This window comes from Taurulus bubalis, assembly GCF_910589615.1.
Source record: "Taurulus bubalis genome assembly, chromosome: 4".
NCBI classification, from domain to species: Eukaryota; Metazoa; Chordata; class Actinopteri; order Perciformes; family Cottidae; genus Taurulus; species Taurulus bubalis.
The window spans coordinates 29,690,546-29,713,843 of NC_136592.1; the positions used below are offsets into that span (position 1 = coordinate 29,690,546).

General features: G+C 39.1%; 6 protein-coding genes across 9 annotated transcripts; 1 reads left to right on the forward strand and 5 right to left on the reverse strand.

The window, feature by feature from the left end:
• Positions 1–149: 149 nt before the first annotated feature.
• LOC306735759 (uncharacterized protein) lies at positions 150–1,397 on the reverse strand. The gene is made up of 4 exons (XM_079217301.1): positions 1,260–1,397; positions 920–1,072; positions 486–623; positions 150–317 (listed from the first exon to the last, which is right to left on the reverse strand). Exons 1-4 carry the CDS (start codon positions 1,267–1,269, stop codon positions 283–285), a joined length of 336 nt encoding a protein of 111 aa, XP_079073427.1. The 5' UTR covers positions 1,270–1,397; the 3' UTR covers positions 150–282.
• Positions 1,398–2,794: 1,397 nt separating this feature from the next.
• On the reverse strand, positions 2,795–3,544 carry LOC306735216 (interferon alpha-inducible protein 27-like protein 1). The gene is made up of 3 exons (XM_079216667.1): positions 3,509–3,544; positions 3,137–3,316; positions 2,795–2,968 (listed from the first exon to the last, which is right to left on the reverse strand). Exons 1-3 carry the CDS (start codon positions 3,516–3,518, stop codon positions 2,934–2,936), a joined length of 225 nt encoding a protein of 74 aa, XP_079072793.1. The 5' UTR covers positions 3,519–3,544; the 3' UTR covers positions 2,795–2,933.
• A 1,565-nt stretch (positions 3,545–5,109) lies between these two features.
• Positions 5,110–6,357, reverse strand: LOC306735151 (uncharacterized protein). The gene is made up of 4 exons (XM_079216595.1): positions 6,220–6,357; positions 5,880–6,032; positions 5,446–5,583; positions 5,110–5,277 (listed from the first exon to the last, which is right to left on the reverse strand). Exons 1-4 carry the CDS (start codon positions 6,227–6,229, stop codon positions 5,243–5,245), a joined length of 336 nt encoding a protein of 111 aa, XP_079072721.1. The 5' UTR covers positions 6,230–6,357; the 3' UTR covers positions 5,110–5,242.
• A 6,795-nt stretch (positions 6,358–13,152) lies between these two features.
• On the reverse strand, positions 13,153–14,156 carry LOC306735013 (uncharacterized protein). Its single transcript, XM_079216431.1, has 4 exons — positions 14,082–14,156; positions 13,887–13,916; positions 13,531–13,710; positions 13,153–13,384 (listed from the first exon to the last, which is right to left on the reverse strand). Exons 1-4 carry the CDS (start codon positions 14,089–14,091, stop codon positions 13,299–13,301), a joined length of 306 nt encoding a protein of 101 aa, XP_079072557.1. The 5' UTR covers positions 14,092–14,156; the 3' UTR covers positions 13,153–13,298.
• A 792-nt stretch (positions 14,157–14,948) lies between these two features.
• Positions 14,949–16,329, reverse strand: LOC306735014 (uncharacterized protein). Of its 4 annotated transcripts, none has more exons than XM_079216432.1 (5): positions 16,258–16,329; positions 15,670–15,720; positions 15,530–15,559; positions 15,215–15,376; positions 14,949–15,125 (listed from the first exon to the last, which is right to left on the reverse strand). In XM_079216432.1, the coding sequence occupies exons 2-5, from the start codon at positions 15,677–15,679 to the stop codon at positions 15,040–15,042; spliced, it is 288 nt and encodes a 95-aa protein (XP_079072558.1). In that variant the 5' UTR covers positions 15,680–15,720; positions 16,258–16,329; the 3' UTR covers positions 14,949–15,039. The 4 variants fall into 4 exon arrangements, with proteins under 4 accessions (XP_079072558.1, XP_079072559.1, XP_079072561.1 ...); XM_079216433.1 differs by lacking the exon at positions 16,258–16,329 and adding an exon at positions 16,076–16,162; XM_079216435.1 differs by lacking the exon at positions 16,258–16,329 and adding an exon at positions 15,867–15,936.
• A 2,090-nt stretch (positions 16,330–18,419) lies between these two features.
• On the forward strand, positions 18,420–23,062 carry LOC306735289 (galectin-8-like). Its single transcript, XM_079216747.1, has 8 exons — positions 18,420–18,485; positions 18,775–18,863; positions 20,022–20,232; positions 20,337–20,456; positions 20,551–20,577; positions 21,404–21,492; positions 21,584–21,749; positions 21,860–23,062. The coding sequence occupies exons 1-8, from the start codon at positions 18,447–18,449 to the stop codon at positions 22,007–22,009; spliced, it is 891 nt and encodes a 296-aa protein (XP_079072873.1). The 5' UTR covers positions 18,420–18,446; the 3' UTR covers positions 22,010–23,062.
• Positions 23,063–23,298: the final 236 nt, after the last annotated feature.

Genomic DNA, 23,298 nt, shown 5'->3' on the forward strand with positions numbered 1-23,298 from the left:
TTGTTTCCACTGTTTTCAAGGTATAAAATCCAAAACAGCTGTTTGACACGGTGGGAAATCTATCAGAGAAAAGCATTACACCTGCTTCAGGTGGAGATCATGAGAAACTGAAATGTTTACAAACAAAAGACTGAACCAGAATATTTCATAGGTTGCATTAATTTATTGAACAAAACATTTCAGTTGTCTGAGATGACCAAAGTGCTCCTTCGATAACAAACTGATGCAAGTTGTTATTGCCTTCTACATTTGGTAAAAGTATTTTAAATGCTTCTTGTTCCTTCATGATTTTTTGCCAGTACTGCTGCCGGTTGCACCTGTAGAGCAAGATTACACATTATAAAATATAAAATCCAAAACAGCTGTTTGATACGGTGGGAAATCAATGAGAGAAAAGCAGGAACACTTTTTCTGCTGGAGATTATGAGATAAATACAAAAATCCCAAGATTAAGAATATTTTAAAAACTGGAGAATGTTCTTTACCTGCTTTCTGCAAACCAGCCACCCGACCTCCTGCTGCCACTCCTCCTCTGTTAGAGACAGCAGCAGATGACATCATACCAGCTCCTTTGCTGCCTTTTGTTATCCCAGCTGAGGTGAAACCCAGATCAGCACCATATCCTGCAGGAGGACAACACAGCAGAGAGAACTTTGCTGTTTAGTCTTTTTTTCAGTTAATTTAGCTAAATCAACGACATTTGCCATGATCAATATAATTACTTTTTAATGTTTTAATGAGAAAAGCTGATATCAATAAAACTATCAGTACTTTCAAAGAAATCTATCAGTTGACGTCATCGTTTTTCTCTCATCGTCATGAGAAAAAAAGCAGGAACACTTTTTCTACTGGAGATTATGAGATAAATACAAAACTCACAAGATTAAAAATATTTTAAAAACTAGAGAATGTTCTTTACCTGCTTTCTGCAAACCAGCCACCCGACCTCCTGCTGCCACTCCTCCTCCGTGAGCGACTGCATCAGATGACATCATACCAGCTCCTGTGCTGCCTTTTGTTATCCCAGCTGAGGTGAAACCCAGATCAGCTGGACTGTTGCCCGCACCTTGTCCTGCAGGAGGACAACACAGCAGAGAGAACTTTGTTGTTTAGTCTTTTTTCAGTTAATTTAGCTAAATCAACGACATTTGCCATGATCAATATCATTACTTATTTTTAATAAGAAAAGCTGATATCAATAAAAGCATCAGTACTTTCAAATAAATCTATCAGTATTATCAAAGAGCAGTGATACTCACCACGGTCCATGTCTTTATCTGCTCTGGTTCTGATGAGCCTTCAACTGTGCTGCTGGCTTTTATATACTGAATATTTAGGTATCGTTTCTTCAAAAATGAAACTTTAAATCTGAACAATAAAAGGTGTCACAGAGTCCACTTCACCCATTTAGACTCACGTATTTGCAATTTCCGAAGTCAAAGGTTGTATATTTAGAACATAAGAACAAAGACACAAGACAGAAGCACTAAAGAGTTGCTCAATCAGTTTAGTTCTGACTGCTCCTTCAAACCTGCATTCAGGACTAACTTTCATCTTTAAGACACGGAAGAAAATAATGTTTTGTCCCTTGAGGTGTTGGCTACTTTGAGGATAAAATGTCTTCAACATTTATATTCATATGTACCAACGGTTAATGTTCAAATAAATAAATCTCCTATCTCTCATTTAAATTGTGCATGACTCTTAACTGTGAAACACCTTGATGTAATACTCAACTCTTAACGTGGAGGGTGGTATTTCATATTAAAGTTATCACTGCAGCAAAGCTTCCTCAGTTCAAGGTCCCTTCATGTTGTGTTTGGGTCCAAATGAAAGCTCATTTTAGGTTTACAGAAACATATCCAGTGATGAGCATCAAGCTGTTATAGATATAGAGAAAATATGTGTCTGTATAAAACTGTAGGAGGATTCTCTGATTCGCGAGAGAACAGTCTCTGCTAAGCTTTTTGTTGATGTGGTCTGAGTTAATATTTGATTATAGTATTGCTCAATACTTTGGTTCATGACTAAACATCAATAATCACCAGAGCCCATGTCTTTATCTGCTCTGGTTCTGATAAGCCTTGAACTGTGCTGGTAGGTTTTGTATAAATAGTTAGGTATCGTTTCTTCAAAAATGAAACTATAACTCTGAACTACAGAGGGCGCCCTAGAGTCCGTTTCACCCAAATAGACTCACATATTTACAATGTCTGAGGTGGATAAATGAGTAATCCTGGAATAGTTTACAAACCATCATATACATCTTTGCTTTTATTGTTTTTACAATCATTTTCAAATGAGGAAATCACTGAAGAATCCAACAAAATGTCTACATTTTTCTCAAGTTAAAATCCCATCTGTTTGATCATTTTATGACTGAGGCCCAATGTGAATGCAAAGCTTCATAGAAAAATATTAGTTAAAAAAAACGTGATTAACTAGACTGAATTAGTGGAAAAGTACTAAATATGTTTAGAAATGTTTTTCTGACACCGTTGGTCCCATGTGTGATGACCCCTCCCTTCCACTAGGGGGCTGGGTCCTGTTTGCTCTGTGTTTGTCACCATGTGATGACTCTCATCCAGTGAGGAGACAAAACAAGTGTTGAATGAAGATTCTCATGTAAATTAAGCTTTCATTCTTTTAGTTTGTTTCCACTGTTTTCAAGGTATAAAATCCAAAACAGCTGTTTGACACGGTGGGAAATCTATCAGAGAAAAGCATTACACCTGCTTCAGGTGGAGATCATGAGAAACTGAAATGTTTACAAACAAAAGACTGAACCAGAATATTTCATAGGTTGCATCAATTTATTGAACAAAACATTTCAGTTGTCTGAGATGACCAAAGTGCTCCTTCGATAACAAACTGATGCAAGTTGTTATTGCCTTCTACATTTGGTAAAAGTATTTTAAATGCTTCTTGTTCCTTCATGATTTTTTGCCAGTACTGCTGCCGGTTGCACCTGTAGAGCAAGATTACACATTATAAAATATAAAATCCAAAACAGCTGTTTGATACGGTGGGAAATCAATGAGAGAAAAGCAGGAACACTTTTTCTGCTGGAGATTATGAGATAAATACAAAAATCACAAGATTAAGAATATTTTAAAAACTAAAGAATGCTCTTTACCTGCTCTCTGGTAATCAGCCACCCGACCTCCTGCTGACACTCCTCCTCCGTTAGCGACTGCATCAGTCGACATCATATCAGCTCCTCTGCTGCCTTTTGTTATCCCATCTGAGGTGAAACCCAGATCAGCTGGACTCTCATCCCCATCGTCCACATTGTCCACATCGTCCCCACTAAGTACTGCAGGAGGACAACACCGCAGAGAGAACTTTGTTGTTTAGTCTTTTTTCAGTTAATTTAGCTAAATCAACGACATTTGCCATGATCAATATCATTACTTTTTAATTTTTTAATAAGAAAAGCTGATATCAATAAAAGCATCAGTACTTTCAAAGAAATCTATCAGTATTGTCAAAGAGCAGTGATACTCACCAGAGCCCATGTCTTTATCTGCTCTGGTTCTGATGAGCCTTGCACTGTGTTGCTGGGTTTTATATACTAAATATTTAGGTATCGTTTCTTCAAAAATGAAACTTTAAATCTCAACAATAAAAGGTGTCACAGACTCCACTTAATCCATTTAGACTCACGTGTTTACAATGTCTGAGGTGGGAGGTCATCCCTATGGAACATTAGAACAAAGACACAAGACAGAAACACTAAAGAGTTGCTCAACCAGTTTAGTTCTGACTGCTCCTTCAAACCTGCATCCAGGACTAACTTTCATCTTTAAGACAGAGGTGGTGGATTTCATCAAGATCAAAGTAAAGAGTAAAGTACAATGTTAAGTATTTAGATGATAATAGTGTTATTCCAGCATGTAAAGCGTGCAGCTACTTTGAGGATAAAATGTCTTCAACATTTATATTCATGTGTACCAACGGTTAATGTTCAAATAAATAAATCTCCATTCTCTCATTTAAATTGTGCATGACTCTTAACTGTGAAACACCTTGATGTAATACTCAACTCTTAACGTGGAGGGTGGTATTTCATATTAAAGTTATCACTGCAGCAAAGCTTCCTCAGTTCAAGGTCCCTTCATGTTGTGTTTGGGTCAAAATGAAAGCTCATTTTAGGTTTACAGAAACATATCCAGTGATGAGCATCAAGCTGTTATAGATATAGAGAAAATATGTGTCTGTATAAAACTGTAGGAGGATTCTCTGATTCGCGAGAGAACAGTCTCTGCTAAGCTTTTTGTTGATGTGGTCTGAGTTAATATTTGATAATAGTATTGCTCAATACTTTGGTTCATGACTAAACATCAATACTCACCAGAGCCCATGTCTTTATCTGCTCTGGTTCTGATAAGCCTTGAACTGTGCTGGTGGGGTTTATATACATAGTTAGGTATCGTTTCTTCAAAAATGAAACTATAACTCTGAACTACAGCGGGCGCCCCAGAGTCCGTTTCACCCAAATAGACTCACATATTTACAATGTCTGAGGTGGATAAATGAGTAATCCTGGAATAGTTTACAAACCATCATATACATGTTTGCTTTTATTGTTTTTACAATCATTTTCAAATGAGGAAATCACTGAAGAATCCAACAAAATGTCTACATTTTTCTCAAGTTAAAATCCCATCTGTTTGATCATTTTATGACTGAGGCCCAATGTGAATGCAAAGCTTCATAGAAAAATATTAGTTAAAAAAAACGTGATTTACTAGACTGAATTAGTGGAAAAGTACTAAATATGTTTAGAAATGTTTTTCTGACACCGTTGGTCCCATGTGTGATGACCCCTCCCTTCCACTAGGGGGCTGGGTCCTGTTTGCTCTGTGTTTGTCACCATGTGATGACTCTCATCCAGTGAGGAGACAAAACAAGTGTTGAATGAAGATTCTCATGTAAATTAAGCTTTCATTCTTTTAGTTTGTTTCCACTGTTTTCAAGGTATAAAATCCAAAACAGCTGTTTGACACGGTGGGAAATCTATCAGAGAAAAGCATTACACCTGCTTCAGGTGGAGATCATGAGAAACTGAAATGTTTACAAACAAAAGACTGAACCAGAATATTTCATAGGTTGCATTAATTTATTGAACAAAACATTTCAGTTGTCTGAGATGACCAAAGTGCTCCTTCGATAACAAACTGATGCAAGTTGTTATTGCCTTCTACATTTGGTAAAAGTATTTTAAATGCTTTTTGTTCCTTCATGATTTTTTGCCAGTACTTCTGCCGGTTGCACCTGTAGAGCAAGATTACACATTATAAAATATAAAATCCAAAACAGCTGTTTGATACGGTGGGAAATCAATGAGAGAAAAGCAGGAACACTTTTTCTGCTGGAGATTATGAGATAAATACAAAAATCCCAAGATTAAGAATATTTTAAAAACTAGAGAATGTTCTTTACCTGCTTTCTGCAAACCAGCCACCCGACCTCCTGCTGCCACTCCTCCTCTGTTAGAGACAGCAGCAGATGACATCATACCAGCTCCTTTGCTGCCTTTTGTTATCCCAGCTGAGGTGAAACCCAGAGCAGCACCATATCCTGCAGGAGGACAACACAGCAGAGAGAACTTTGCTGTTTAGTCTTTTTTTCAGTTAATTTAGCTAAATCAACGACATTTGCCATGATCAATATCATTACTTTTTAATGTTTTAATGAGAAAAGCTGATATCAATAAAACTATCAGTACTTTCAAAGAAATCTATCAGTTGACGTCATCGTTTTTCTCTCATCGTCATGAGAAAAAAAGCAGGAACACTTTTTCTACTGGAGATTATGAGATAAATACAAAACTCACAAGATTAAAAACATTTTAAAAACTAGAGAATGTTCTTTACCTGCTTTCTGCAAACCAGCCACCCGACCTCCTGCTGCCACTCCTCCTCCGTGAGCGACTGCATCAGATGACATCATACCAGCTCCTGTGCTGCCTTTTGTTATCCCAGCTGAGGTGAAACCCAGATCAGCTGGACTGTTGCCCGCACCTTGTCCTGCAGGAGGACAACCCAGCAGAGAGAACTTTGTTGTTTAGTCTTTTTTCAGTTAATTTAGCTAAATCAACGACATTTGCCATGATCAATATCATTACTTATTTTTAATAAGAAAAGCTGATATCAATAAAAGCATCAGTACTTTCAAATAAATCTATCAGTATTGTCAAAGAGCAGTGATACTCACCACGGTCCATGTCTTTATCTGCTCTGGTTCTGATGAGCCTTCAACTGTGCTGCTGGCTTTTATATACTGAATATTTAGGTATCGTTTCTTCAAAAATGAAACTTTAAATCTGAACAATAAAAGGTGTCACAGAGTCCACTTCACCCATTTAGACTCACGTATTTGCAATTTCCGAAGTCAAAGGTTGTATATTTAGAACATTAGAACAAAGACACAAGACAGAAACACTAAAGAGTTGCTCAATCAGTTTAGTTCTGACTGCTCCTTCAAACCTGCATTCAGGACAAACTTTCATCTTTAAGACACGGAAGAAAATAATGTTTTGTCCCTTGAGGTGTTGGCTACTTTGAGGATAAAATGTCTTCAACATTTATATTCATATGTACCAACGGTTAATGTTCAAATAAATAAATCTCCATTCTCTCATTTAAATTGTGCATGACTCTTAACTGTGAAACACCTTGATGTAATACTCAACTCTTAACGTGGAGGGTGGTATTTCATATTAAAGTTATCACTGCAGCAAAGCTTCCTCAGTTCAAGGTCCCTTCATGTTGTGTTTGGGTCAAAATGAAAGCTCATTTTAGATTTACAGAAACATATCCAGTGATGAGCATCAATACTCACCAGAGCCCATGTCTTTATCTGCTCTGGTTCTGATAAGCCTTGAACTGTGCTGGTAGGTTTTGTATAAATAGTTAGGTATCGTTTCTTCAAAAACGAAACTATAACTCTGAACTACAGCGGGCGTCACAGAGTCTGTTTCACATATTTACAATTAATTTCTGAGGTGGATAAATGAGTATAAGTATTTTTCATTTCCTCTTTATGCATTATAACTGAATTGTTTTGAGTGAAATAGTATATTATCACGCTGCATTATAACTGAATTGTTTTGAGTGAAATAGTATATTATCACGCTGCATTATAACTGAATTGTTTTAAGTGAAATGATATTTCATCACGATGCATTATAACTAATGGTTTTGATTGAAATAGTCTTTTAATCATGCTGTATTTTGCTAATTGTTTTGAGTGAAATTGTGCTTAAATACGCTGCAGTACATTCCTGTTATTTGTATGACATTTTAATGACATTTATATATGGTCAGAGCAGATAGTATCCTGTTGTAGACGGAAGACGGTCTAAATATGGTCTTGTTGAGCCTTGAAGTGTGCTGGTGGGGTTTATATACATAGTTAGGCATCGTTTCTTCAAAATTGAAACTTTAAATCTGAACAATAAAAGGCGTCACAGACTCCATTTGACCCAAATAGACTCACATATTTACAATTCCTGAGGTGGGAGGTCGTCCCTATGGAACAAAAGAACAAAGACACAAGGCAGAAACACTAAAGAGTTGCTCAACCAGTTTAGTTCTGACTGCTCCTTCAAACCTGCATCCAGGACTAACTTTCATCTTTAAGACAGAGGTGGTGGCTTTCATCAAGATCAAAGTAAAGAGTAAAGTACAATGTTAAGTATTTCTATTTAAGAGATCATAATAATGTTATTGCATGTAAAGCCTGCAGCTACTGTGAGGATAAAATGTCTTCAACATTTATATTCATGTGTACCAAGTTTATAAAAAAAAGTTTTTGTTGATGTGGTCTAAGTTCATATTTGATCGAAGAGTATTGATCAATACTTTGGTTCATGACTAAACATCTGCAAAACAAACATGGTGAGCATGTGAGCATGATGACGTCATCATCATTTAGCTCAAAGCACCACTGTGCTGAAGAACAGCGTCACAGAGCCACCAGCATGACACACTCATGTCGGAGCAAACCATTTCATAATTTGATAAAGTGTAAGATAGATAGTAATCCTGGAATAGTTTACAAACCATCATAGACATGTTTGCTTATTTTATTTTTACAATAATTTTGAAATTATGAAATCACTGAAGAATCCAATAAAATGTCTACATTTTTCTCAAGTTAAAATCCCATCTGTATGATCATTTCATGACTGAGGCCCAAGTGATGAATGCAAAGCTTCATAGAAAAATCTTGGTTTCAAAAACTTGATTAACTAGAATACATTAATGAAAAAGTACTAAATATGTTTAGAAATATTTTTCTGACACTAGCGTTGGTCCCATGTGTGATGACCCCTCCCTTCCACTAGGGGGCTGGGTCCTGTTAAGGATGTAAGACACATGATGAATCAGCTGCTGTTTGGCCAGTGACTGACATGAGAAGAGTTTAACAAAACATCCAGCAGGTGGTGGATACACTCAAATGGAAATTACGGAGCTTTTATTGCATAGTTTGGAGATGTTGAAGCGTGACATCTTATTGTGAAGGACAGAACTACGGTCCCGGATGTGTTGACAGCATTGATGTGTATTTTGGTGACCTGGATAGAAGCTAGTCAGCAGCGCACGGCTAATGTACCGGCGTTAGCGTCCTTTTACCGGCTCTAGTAAAGGCAAAGCTAACTCTAATAATTAAAACGATATTAGCTTGAAAGGTAGTAAGTCAAGCTTTAGTTTAACACTATTAAATTTGCTGAAAACGGACGCTAACCGAAGTGCTAACGCCGGATTTGGACGTGCATTATCTGCGCGTCTCCGAGTCAGAACGGCGGCTTGGTCACGTGACACGATAATGACGCGTCACGTCGCTCTGCGTTTCGACGTGCTGGTTGCGCAATATTTACGTTGTTTATTTCTGAATAGACACAGATAAATATAGTTCCACGTTCTATGCTATCGGGCCACACGGTGGCTGAGTGGTTAATCACAACAGCCTGGCATACATGAGGTCTCGGGTTCGACGACTCCCTCTGGTGAGTCCGTCATTTGACTCCAACTCGGTTGAGAGTTGTGAGTTGTCGACCCCGCCCCCCCCCGTGTATGTGTGAGTTGCATTGATCTCCCCGTGTGAGCGTGGGTTTCCTCGCAAGGTTCCTCCCACACTCCAAAACAATGAATGGTGCCTATGGTTGCTAGCATCTAGGCTGGTTAGTGTGCATCCATAGGTAACAGGTATGTATAGGAAGGTATAGGTAGAGAGTATAGGCTAGAGGGTATAGGTCACATATATGCCATACTGCATAGAATATAGCATATATCCCCCGTTAAAACCAGGGGATATATGCTATTGTTGTTTTTTTTGTTGTTGTTTTTAAACAGAGTCAACCAAAGTTCAGAGAGAAAAAAAAGACAGAAAGCACAAAATATAAATAAAAAGCGCAACATATAAATAAAAAAGAGAACACTACGGCACACACTCTGATTGTGTAATTACAAACCTATATCATAGGCAACGCATGTCGTTACTGTTCTCATGGCCTTTTTGTTAGAACAGCCTTTCAGAGTTTATTTCAAACTCTTTGTAAAAAAAAAAAAAAGTCTTTATCTTGTAAACTTACACTTGTGAGTGTAGAATTTAGCAAAGATAACCAATACATTTATGATTTACACCCTTTCCTCAAATTTCCTGTCATAGCTAGTTTTGTGTTGACTTTAACATTTCACTTTATGTGCACTGTCTGACATCGTAGACAATCTCGGGTTAAATTGGTGGTAGAGCACCAATAGTCCCAATATAATGAGTTCATGTAGGTGAAACCGGCTGCTGTCTGTCACTAAACCTGAAGGATTTCATGTGGCCTGATGTGTGGAATTAGATCGGTTACACATCGGTGCGTAGGAGGGTTCAAACTCTTGAACCCGGTGTGCTGTATTGTATCGTATTGTAGAGATGACCACCATGCAAGATGGCGCCGTGCTAGCGGCTGCCTGTCGCAGTAGCTGCCTGTATGTTTATTTTTTTATTTTTTTTTATTTTATTGTCTTTTTTCAACTTTTCTCTCTTCTTCTTTTTCTTTTATTTCACGTTTGGTTTAAATTATTTTATTTACACCTCACACAATTAATATGCACATACATACTTGCACTCTTGCACTTCTACTGTTTAATTTAATTTAATTTAATTCCTAAATGAATACTCTGTTCTTCTTTCTTTCATCCAGCTATTTTATTGTTATTTTTATCTTTATTTTTATTATTATTATTATTATTATTATTATTATTATTATTATTATTGTATATATCTTATATATCTTTCATCCCTGTTGTTTTTATATCTTATCTTATTTTCTGTGTAAACGGCTGCTACTTGACACGAAATTTCCCCTTGGGGATTAATAAAGTATATATTCATTCATTCATTCATTCATTTCATTCAGATGCACTTCCTCCTAAAATGTGATAAATATACTGAAATAAGAGAAACCTATATAAACCAGATCCTGCTCTCTCTCTCTTGTCAAGGCAACTCTGGAGGTGCGTTGAGTTCCTCTCAAAGAAATTAATACTTATTACTTTAAGTACAATAGAGGGAGTAAAATGAGTCATCTCTGTATCAATATATAGATCGGTTTATTCGCACCATTGTGGAGTTACATTTCAATGGGTCCTGTTTCCTGGCTCCAGGGGTGCGCGCACCACACTTTGGGAATCCCTGGTGTAGACCCAACACATGAATGAGACTGCAATTGTTTTTGGCTGTTTTGTGACTCTTCCAATTTTGATCTAAAAAATGTAAGGGGCTTCTGACTTGCACTGGCATGCTTGGTGTTCAGGTGGCGGCGCAAATAAGAGGCTTCAGACAGCTGTTAGCCAGAACCTCACTGCACAACACGCACTGTGGCTTTGGGCAATCTGCATTGCCAATCCAAGTGAAGCCCAGACCCAGATAATTGTCATCATATTTCCTCTTTTTTTTCCCAGTCTGATGCTCACTCTCGTTTCCTCTTTGTTCACCTGGACTCCGCGATGGGCCTCTGTGCTCCCGGTCTCTCCCCAACGCACCTCTCCGTTTCTCTCCCTCCGGTTCCTCCCTCTCTCTCTGTCCCTCTCCTCTTTTATTACTGATAGCTTCAGATGTCCCACCTGACAGCTTCCCCGATTTCAGCCAGTTTAACATATTTTCATGGATGTTGCTGAATGAATGAAATGACGTTAGGTGCACAAGCTAGGCTAGCTAGTGTGTAGTAAAAGACCGGAAGTGCATCTATTTATTAAATTGTACGTTTTTAATTGTATTTAAATGTAAATCTTACAAAGAGAATTTTTATAATTAAAAAATCCTACTTAATTTTTTTAAAAATTATGTTTAATATTAATTATTACACCATTAGACCACCATTACATTTTTCCTCTCGCGCACCCCCTAGAGGCAGAGGCAAGAATAAATGAATGAAAAAGTACTAAATATGTTTAGAAATGTTTTTCTGACACTACCGTCAGTTCTCATGTAACTTAAGCTTTTATTCTTTCAGTTTTGTTATTGTTTTCAAGGTATAAAATAAAAAAACAGATGTTTGACACGGTGGGAAATCTTAAAGAGAACGAATCACAAGCATTAATGTCCTCTTTCAGAAAATCAGGAGATCATGAGAAACTGAAATATTTAAAAACAAAAGACTGAACCAGAATATTTCACAGTTTGCATCAATTTATTGAACAAAACATTTCAGTTGTCTGAGATGACAAAAGTGCTCCTTAGTGTTTTAATTAAATGCTTCTTGTTCCTTCATGACTTTCTGCCACTTCTGCCGGTTGCACCTATAGAGCAAGATTACACATTATAAATTATAAAACAGCTGTTTGACAAGGTGGGAAATCAAGGAGAGAAAAGCAGGAACACTTTTTCTGCTGGAGATTATGAGATAAATACAAAATGAAAATCACAAGATTACAAATATTTTAAAAACTAAAGAATGTTCTTTACCTGCTCTCTGCAAACGAGCCACCAGACCTCCTGATGCCACTCCTCCTCCGTTAGAGACAGCAGCAGATGACATCATACCAGCTCCTCTGCTACCTTTTGTTATCCCAGCTGAGGTGAAACCCAGATCAGCTGGACTCTCGCCCAAACAAAATACTGCAGGAGGACAACACAGCAGAGAGAACTGTGTTGTTCATGGTAGTCTTTTCAGTATCATTACTTATTTTTTAATAAGAAAAGCTGATATAAATAAAAGTATCACTTTCAAATAAATCTATCAGTATTGTCAAAGACCATCAATACTCACCAGAGCCCATGTCTTTATCTGCTCTGGTTCTGATGAGCCTTGAACTGTGCTGGTGGGGTTTATATACATAGTTAGGTTTCGTTTCTTCAAAAATGAAACTATAACTCTGAACTACAGAGGGCGCCCCAGAGTCCGTTTCACCCAAATAGACTCACATATTTACAATGTCTGAGGTGGATAAATGAGTAATCCTGGAATAGTTTACAAACCAACATATACATCTTTGCTTTTATTGTTTTTACAATCATTTTCAAATGAGGAAATCACTGAAGAATCCAATAAAATGTCTACATTTTTCTCAAGTTAAAATCCCATCTGTAAAATCTTGGTTTCAAAAACGTGATTAACTAGAATACATTAATGAAAAAGTACTAAATATGTTTAGAAATGTTTTTCTGACACTACCGTTGGTCCCATGTGTGATGACCCCTCCCTTCCACTAGGGGGCGGGGTCCTGTTTGCTCTGTGTTTTGTCACCATGTGATGACTCTCATCCAGTGAGGAGACAAAACAAGTGTTGAATGAAGATGTGCAATCAGAAAAGGCCTGAAAATGATTCTCCAGCCTCATTCCTGAGTTGATTCTGATGGTTCTGCGTTGAGGCTTATCGAGACATCCTGCAGCTCAACATGAGTTTAAATACTATTGTGTTCTGAATCCTGTTCTCGTAATAACAGGTTGTTGATATTATTGTTGTCAAATTCTCATGTAAATTAAGCTTTTATCAATTTAGTTGGGTTATTGTTTTCAAGGTATAAAATACAAAACAGCTGTTTGATATGGTGGGAAATCTATCAGAGAAAAGCAGGAAACCTGCTTCAGGTGGAGATTATGAGACTTTTAAATATTTACAAACAAGAGACTGAACCAGAATATTTCACAGTTTGCATCGATTTATTGAACAAAACATTTCAGTTGTCTGATATGACAAAAGTGTTCCTTAGGTAACAGACTGATGTAAGTTGTTATTGCCTTACATTTAGCAAAAGTAAAAGTATTTTAAAAGCTTCTTGTTCCTTCATGACTTTTAGAAGATGCATCTAGCCACCCATCCCAGTACTCCTCCTCCTCCTCCTGCCACAGCTGTTGCAGCTGCCGACAGACCAGGTGCACCTATAGAGAAAATATAAAATACAAAACAGCTGTTTGATACGGTGGGAAATCTATGAGAGAAAAGCAGGAAACCATTTCCTGGTGGCGATTATGAGCTAAATAAAAAACAATTAAAAATATTGTAAAAACAAAATAATGTGTTTTACCTGCCGCCTGCAAACCACCCACCAGCCCTCCTGCTGCCACTGCTCCTCCGTTAGCGGCCGCAGCAGACGACATCATGTTCGCACCATTGGAGCCTGTTGCTATTCTCTGAACAATAGTAGCCACGACCACAGCACGGGCCACAGCACCGGCCACGGCCACAGCACCGGCCACAACAACTACTGCACGAGGACCACACAGCAGAGAGAGCTTTGTTGTTCATGGTAGTCTAATTTGTCAGGCCACTTTAACATGGATCATGCATGATACGTTTAGCATATAAATGGCACTTTACATTAAAGTCTGTTTAAATCAGTTGAAACAGTAAACAGGTCATCCATGAAGGCCAAAGTCTTACCTGATCCGGCTACAATGGCCGCACCTGTTACTGAAACACAAGAAACATTGAGATAAACTTTTTCAGTTAATTTTGCTAAATCGACATTTGCCATTTATCATAACTTTTTTTTTATATAAGAAAAGCAGATATCAATAAAAGTATCAGTACTTTCAAATAAACATATCAGTATTGTCAAAGAGCAGTGATACTCACCAGGGTCCATGTCTGCTCGGGTTCTGATGAGCCTTGAACTGTGCTGCTGGGTTTATATCCTGAAGGTTAGTTAGGTAGCGATTCTTCAAAAATGAAACTTTAAATCTTAACAATGAAAGGTGTCACAGACGCCACTTCACCCAATTAGACTCACGTATTTACCATTCCTGAGGTGGGAGGTCATCCCTATGGAACATTAGAACAAAGACAAAAGACAGAAGCACTAAAGAGTTGCTCAACCAGTTTAGTTCTGACTGCTCCTTCAAACCTGCATCCAGGACTAACTTGCATCTTTAAGACAGAGGTGGTGGCTTTTATCAAGATCAAAGTAAAGAGTAAAGTACAATGTTTATAAGTATTTCTATTTAAGAGATCATAATAATGTTATTGCATGTATAGCTGCAGCTACTGTGAGAGTAAAATGTCTTCAACATTTATATTCAAGTTCATAAAAACATAAAAAAGGAGACTTTAATTAAATCTGCAATTTGAGTCGAAGCATTTCCTCCTTGTTTCTTGCGTATGAGGTGTATATGCTTGCATCATCAGCATACTTTAGAATGGTGACTGAATTATCTTGGGATGTGAAGTTGTTGGTGTGTAAGAAGAGGAGCCAATTCAATGTTCTTTATATGACATGATCTTATAAACCCACAGATGATAATGTCCCGATGCAGCTCCCCTCAGCTGTACAAGCTCTATAGCATCTTTCAGATTGGTGTTTGGGTTTTACGGTCCACGACTTAACTGTGGCTAGAAAAAAAAATGCTCCTTTCATTTAAAAAAGTGAATGAACCTATCAATTACTCGTTTTTGGTGGACATGATGAGGAAAGTAAATGTTTACAGACGACACACATGAACCAGAGTCTTTCACAGGTTGCACATATTTATTGAACAACACATTGTAGTTGTCTGACATCACATGAGTGCTGTTAGGTACACTGCTGTCATTTTCTTCAGCGGAAGAAGCTCACCAGCCATCCCACTGCTGCTCCGGTGCCGGCCACAGCGGCAGTGGCAGCTGTTGACAGACCAGCTGCACCTACAAACACAATTTAACAGCACTGATCATGTCACCATTATGATGCAACAGTTAAAACTACCATACCAATATCTAGTTAAGATGTGTACCTGCTGTCTGCAAACCAGCCACCAGCCCTCCTGCTGCCACTCCTCCTCCGTTAGCGACCGCAGCAGCCGACATCATTTTCGCACCAATGGAGCCTGCTGCTATTCCAGCTGCGGTGAAACCTGCTGCTGCCAGAGCAACAGGAGCCAGGGCAACAGCACCTACTGCGCATGGGCAACAGCACAGAAGAGGCCAGGTTTGGTCACTTCAAGATGGATCATTCACGATACAAGTGTAGTAAACACATAGGTGTGTTAAGATCAATTGAAATAGTAAAAAGTAAAAAAGTAAAATAAAAAAAATTAAAGAAGTCTTACTTGCTCCCGCTCCAATGACCGCAGCCTTCACTGAAACACAAGATACACATCTGGATTAATCAACGGCACGTGTCACAATACAAGTTAAATAATCAGTACTTTCGATTAAATATATTATTGCCAAAGGGACAGATGCTCACTTAGACCCATGTCTTCCTTCAGTCTCTGGATAGACGACGCACGGTTCAAATCTGGACAAAAGAGGACGACAGGCGATCACTTATACTTCTTCTATTAAACCCAGGAATAACTTGTATTGGACCTAAAACGTGTGTAATCGAAGAAAGGAAAGTGAAACTCGACTAAAAAATATTTACTGATGGTGTAGATAGTACACCTCGTTGAAAGATCCTCTAACTCTCCAACTGATGGTTCACAGAAGCTTTATTTTATCTAACGTCCGCTCCAAAATCACGCATTGAACACATCGTAAGAGTATAAAAAATACAAGGTATTATACTATTTGTTGGAATTTAACAACACGATAAGCTCAGACAGGCTGCTCGGGGTCTTGACTTGTTTTGCATGAGTTACTACGACACTTACATGATGCAGCGTTTCAACAGACTGAGCCAAACTGATCCAGGACCAGCTCGCTAGTGACGCAGTAAGATTACAGTACATTCAACCCACAAAGCACCATGTGTAGCTTAACTTAAACACACGTTCACCCAAGGAAACTAAAATGCTCAATATCAAGAACAATAGGAAATTAAATATAGACAAACCGTATTCCCTTATCTCAAAAAAAAAATTCTTTGGGACGACACAGCTTCCGTATGAGCTATTTCCCCCACCGTTCAAAATAAAAGCACGTCTTTATAATGTAGAAAGAAAACACCTTCGCAGGAGCCAACATGAAAACCAGCTTCGTGTAAAATGTTATCTAAGTCTGACAGACAGTATCGAAGGGTATTTACATGAGGCATGTCTGTCATTTGAACTTTTCTTTTATTGTTTTAATAAATTAACAAAACGTACGCGGTCTTTCCTTTGACGTCCATATGTCAACAGCTGATTGCAATACGAGTGGAGAATTCAATGAACACTTCGACACTTTTAAACCAAGATATGAGCCGAGGCATATCTAATGTCCGAATGTGGAAAACACAAGCTCATCTTCTCACGGTCAATATCGGTATTATCTTCTGTTTACCTATAACTAATAACTGCATTGATATCCAGTCTGTATATCAAGTCTGAAATATCTAAGTGTTGGATGTATTTCCATTAATTGTTGTACAGATATTCATGGTCCCTAGAGGATGAAGCAGACTGACTTTGGTGTTCTCCTGACTTTTCCTCTAGCGCCCACTACAGGAATAACATTTCACTTCACTTTAAAAGCCACATGTTCAAAATTAGTGGAATTTGTTTTCAGTACAGCATGATAACTAGAATGATTGCCTCGTAGTTGTATGCCTCTGCTAACAAGTCAAGCTGCAGTTTACCTCCAGGTCACAGCGACTGTGATCTTTGACAACCAAATTCGAATCAGTTCATCCTTGAACCTTGAACCCAGGTGGACGTTTATGCCAAATAAAAAAAATCCCCTCCAGGCGTTGCTTGTATCACATTCACGACTATGGACTGGACAGACGTAAGGCACAAGTTGAATATATTGAAACGGTCGGTGTGTGAAGAGAAGAGTCTGTGTGATATAGGTCACAGGCCTGGGCCTTCACCCATGACTCCTTCCCCACAGGAAGCTCCAGATCCAATGGCATACGCAGGGGTGGATGTCAATGTCCATGCATGTAGTGGAGAGCTTGATGGGGGAGATTGTGTAGGAAGCAGAGACCAAACACACTTCAGTTGTCACACAGCTGTCATGGCTCCTGACAGACCTGCTGCACCTAGAGAAAGATCACAGGTTATATCTCAGCGTATAGTACAGAGAAGCTGAGAGAGTCTTGTTCTCAAGCTAGAAGACTGCATGAAACACTGGCATCACAGTGTGGGTTGTATGATTCAACAAACCATGAAAACAAAGTTATTGTGTTCAACTGCTGCTTGCAAACCAACCACCAGACCTCCTGATGCGACTCTTTATAGTGTGCTATAATTTCTCAGGCCACTTTAAAATGGTCTGCATGATATACGTTGAGATACATCATAGTAAACACAGGTGATATAAAGGAGGGTAACGTTTATGCTCTTCATTTATTCAGTAGACTACAACAGGCTGCAGCATGCGGCTGTGTTGCGCTGAAGTGTGTGCATTAATGTGCTTTCAGAGAAGTAAAGACGTTCTTTAAAACCCATGCAGGCCTGCATGTCCTTTATGTCCAAGTGTGCAATAATACATCTGAGCACAAGATGGCGCCAGCCGTTAACCATAGATGTGTAAATAGAGAGCCCAGACTCATCATCATTGAATAACTAGAAGCGAAACTCCTTTAATTAACTATTCTTAAAGTGTAATTAAAATACTGCACTTATTAACAAAAACGAACTTCTCTTTTTCGTTTTTATTTTATTATTATTATTAATATTGTTGTTTTTGAACATTTAGTGCATGTAAATGCCATCCAGTTGTTCTCCAGTTAAATTAATATAGGATTGTATTTAATTTGCTAGTAGCCCACCGGTATTGAAATAAAACAGATAAAAGTCTTTTTAACACTTTTGATGATTTAACAGTTAATCTTATTTTGTCCATAAATCAGCTCATAAAAAAAGTTTTATCAATATTCAACAGTTAACGTGAACCCCAAATGGGCCTCCGTTGTTGTTCGGCGGACCTGATCACGTGGTAGGATTCGCGCATGCGCGCGGTGTCCAGGGCTGATGGAGTGAAGATGCACACTGCCGTCACCCCCGTGTAGTGCAGGAGCGCCACAACCCGCTCGTGTTTAGCGCAGACACGGTTGTCTTTCAGCGGAGCTGCATGCGGTAGTCCGACACCAGAAGCCCGATGTCTGTGGCCAATGCGAAACACACGGTCCTGAACCCGGTAAGAGGCTTATTATTATGATTATTATTATTATTATTATCCTCCACAGCAGCCCTCTGCTGCCATCATGGAATGATCAATAGACCCTCATGTAGCTTACAACACAGCTAAACATGCATGTGCAGCAGCAGCAGCAGCTGTCTATCACACTGGTCGTTAACTAATATGTTTATTAGATATATGTGATGGCAGCCAGAGGCGTTTCCATCTAGCTTCCCGCTTCAGGTAGCATGTCTTCAGTTGCTGGTGCACACGTATCCGGTGCTTTAACGTCAACTCTCCACCTCAGGTGATCCCATACACAGGGCCCATACCTGGAGGTATGCACCCTGGGGAGATCATCATCATCCAGGGCACTGTGCCCCCGGATGCTGACAGGTAAGATGCTGGTTGAGAGACACCTTTATGGATATGTCAAAGATCTGCTTGGTAAACCCCAAACATGTGACGCTTTAGTCTGTTGTGTCTCGTTCATTGGTCTGGATTTTTTTTTTTTTAAACCATTGCAATCCCTCATAGTGGTTTATTTTTGAGGCACCCACAATACACATACACTAGCAAATTAATACATTCATGAATTACAACCTATCATCAATATTAACTCACATGTATGTATATATTATCAGATAGATATTCCAATTAAGTTAATTTGGTAAATGTATTTCTTTTGGATTCATGTCGATTGGTGGCAGTGAAACAAATACACAATAAAAAACGTAAAAAGTGGCTCCGGGAACCACAGTGGAATATCAATAGCTCCTAAAAAATATCATATATCAAAGATAAATAGAAACCTAAGCTTTATAAATGCGTGTGTACCATCCAACACCACAACATTGTCAGTAATGGTAGATTAATTAAATACAACCCCACTCATGAATATGCACCACGGGAGCGCAAACCAAAACAATCAAGTTGAGCTAAGTTTATTCCTCACCTTGTTAACACTCCTGTCTCCAGGAACCTTTCAGCCGCTTACGTCAAATAAATGTTTTGGTCAAAAAGATCTAGATTTAGACACGAGGCCTCTGTAGGAGCACCTGCCTTTGTTCACATGGCACTTAAGAGAACATTCGCCACCTTTTTTAAGCCGACGTCCACTCAGTGCTGATGGTAAATGTAGTCCAATGAAGAGATTCAGCGTGCCGACATGTACCAGGATTCATTTCACGGCATCTTTAAATATACTCAATACACCAAAAACGAAAAATACAACCACACACCCTCTGACTTCAAACGTTTACACAGAACTAAGGACGGGCTTAACTTGACTCATGAAACACACGTCATTCAAACTGAGGGCTCAGGAGCCCCGTCCTGCAGCCTCCAGCTGAATACAGCTGAATATTCGAGTCAAATTTAGACGGTAACAAATCTTCTGCACTCATATTTTAGGATGCCACTTTGCTGTAGTTCTTCCATATGCCAAGTAGGCGTTTTTTCGTCTTTTTTAAGAGGTGCAAGCTCCCCAACCGTTTGACATTAAGCCATAATGCCTCGTTAATAACCCGGCCTCTTTGTGCTCCCTCTCGGCAGGTTTCAGGTCGACCTGTCGAGCGGCTGCAGCACCAAGCCGCGCTCCGACGTCGCCCTCCACTTCAGCCCTCGCTTCAAAGGCTCGCCCAGTGTGGTGTGTAACTCCCTGCTGCAGGAGAGCTGGGGCAAGGAGGAAACGCTCCATCAGCTGCCCTACAAGCGCGGAGCCCCCTTCGAGACCATCATCCTGGTGCACGAAGACGCCTTCAAGGTCAGTGAGCACATGCTGTTTAGGGTGAAGGCATCAATGAACCCATGTTGTACCTTAAAACAAAAAGAAAAACAGAATACTGAAATGCTCGTCTTCACCCATAGGTGGCAGTAAATGGTACTCACCTGCTGGAATACAAGCACAAAATCCCACTGAACAGGGTGGACACGTTTTCTATTTCTGGAAAAGTCAAGGTGCACGCGATTGGCTACATCCCAAACTCAGTAAGAGCATTGTCCTTCAAGATGTTTCTTTTAAATACATATCTGATTAATAATTTTTTTAATGTGCTATTATCATTTCTTTTCTTTCTGTCAGGCAATATATTCAGAATCAGGCGACTTGGTGAGTTGTTCCTTTCATCTAGAAAAAGCCTCGGTGCCTAAATGTGTCTTGAGATGCCATGAAAACTGGATCATTTTCTCTGAATGATTCCTTTGTTTGTGTGCCGAATAATTATCAATTCAGCATGCAGCGCTTAAAAGGAAATTCTGGTTTTTTAAAGTCTTTTTTTAGGTCTGGGAAAACACCAACATCGTAACAACAAAGTCCCGTTGGGCAAAAGCTGTCGGGTTGTAAACAAGTCGGTTTGCATGATCTAAACCACATTATTTTGGGTTAAAACCCAAAGCGAAAGCACCCGAAATGTTGGTTATAATCGGACTACTCGTGTTTTTAGCGTTAAAGACGCATTCCCAGAGCTTAGATGTCCTTTATACATAATCGGTTGCATTGCTTCTCGCTGTGTTGCCCCCGTTACATAAACTAACTTCATACAATATTAAATGGTGCCAAAATAGAGATAAAAAAAGTTGATTATTTTAAATGGATTGTTGAGAGGTTTCAGAGTCAGAGGGCAACGATTAGTTGATTATTTTATTCATTGATCGGCAGAAAATTAACCGGCTTTTGCAAACCAATTAATCGTTTAAGTAATTCTTCAGGAAAAGTGACACATTTTACTACTTTATACACTATTGATAAATGATGGTCATCTGAATGTCTTTGGGTTTTGGTTTGTTGCAAATAAGGCCTCTGAAGACATTTACCTTGGAAGTTATATCCGGCATTTCTCACTATTTTCGTAATGAAAAATGCTGAGAAAATAATCTGCAGATTTCTCGATAATAAAACCAATGCTATACAATGCTTCAACTCATTCTCATTCCAGAGCCTCCCTTATAAAGGCAGTGTCCTCAAAGGACTGAGCCCCGGACAGCACATCACAATCAAAGGACAGGTCAGCATGTACCCTCACAGGTAAAGTCATAACAATTTCCCTCCGGTAACTCAACTTTTCTTACAGGAAAAACAAAAAACATTCACCTTTTTTAATCCACGTTTCTTCCAGTTTTACAGTGAACCTCCGCACCAGCAGGACGGAGAACATCGCCCTCCATCTGAACCCTCGCATCAAGTCGGGCGCGTTCATCAGGAACTCGTACCTGAGTGAATCCTGGGGCCAGGAGGAGCGGGAGCTGCCCTTCTTTCCCTTCTCGTCAGGGGAGTACTTCGAGGTATGACCCGCCTGCCGCCTACTCTGCTGCGATCACAAGTTCTCATTCATTCTCGATACGCCCGCCAGCTCCGTAACGATTGACTATTCCGCAGTGTTTTGTGTCCTCAGATTCTCATCCTCTGTCAGCCTCATCAGTTCAAGCTGGCAGTGAACGGCTCCCACTTGTTTGAGTTCAGACACCGGGTGCAGGACCTGAGCAGCATTGACCAGCTGGAGATCATGGGGGACCTGGACCTCAATGATGTGAAACTGTGGTGACTCGGGACTCCAGACTTCCACGGAAGCCAGCGTTACAGATGCTGTCGTGTTCTGGTTATGGATGCTACATTAGCTTAGCCACAATGACCCAGAAAATGGATGCTGAAAACGGCAAATCCTGTACTGACCTCAGGTCAGGTTAGGATTTGCAGCAACCACAGGTCACTGATTTAAGCTAGTCTAGCATTTTGGTGACCCAGGAGCATGGACAGGCCCTTCCATGGAGTATTATGGCCCATGTTTCCAGCCCTGGAGAGACGACTGATGCATGAAAGTTAGCTGAGCATCAGGCCGTGAGGCGCCACGATCGTTTACAGCTACAAACCAAGTTTGCCTTGGTTGAATTTCTTATACCGTCTCTAGTGAATCTCTGCTGTGATACGCCCTTAATGCACTGTATAATTAAAACTGGAAATATTGCAAATGGTAATAAGCACTTGTCTTGGTTTAAATGCTAAGACGGAAAATACAAACAATGAACTCAATTGAAGGGCTCCATGCTTTTGGAGCAAGGCCCAATGTCGACTTATTTACTGTACAGATAATTTAAAGGCGTTGAAACATTTCTCATTACTAAATAATTACTATTTTGGGGGGAATTTAAGACATTTCTAAATTGCTTTTCTTTTTATCTAATATGCTATGTCTACTTAGGACACACCCACATGTCTTGGTTTCATTCTTTACTTTTCAATCTGCTACAAAGGTCAGAATCCTCAGGATTCTTTAACATATGAAAGCGTCCTGGCACTTGACATTTAAATCCATTTAACATTATGGTGCAGCTGAACTCAAGCACAGTGCCGTACAGGGTCAGTTTAAAATATTATTTCAATAACCTAGTGAATGACATGTTGCAATCTGTATGTATGCTGTAGAATATAGTAAAATACTGCATCTGTGACCATATCTTGTCTTAAGGAAAAGAAAATCTGCGATATTTCTTCTCCAATGTCTTTTTTTGCATTGTCGTAATTGTTGTAAAATATGTATGAAAAAAACCTTGCCTATGTATCATAAATGATTTAATAACAAATAAATGTGTTATCATTCCACTGTTTCACATGTGTAGATGGTTCGAGTTAAACCTGCATTAATTTATATTAATGACCACTAGGGGGTAGCAAAACACGCCGTAAACGTTGTTTATCATATCAACATTAGCATTCATTTAGAGTCATGTCAGTGTCCACCAGATGAATGAAAGCCTAATATCCACTCTCCTCATAGCCCTTTTGGGCATTTAGCTAAATACGTCACTTTATGCTCCAGCTAACTTTGACAACCAT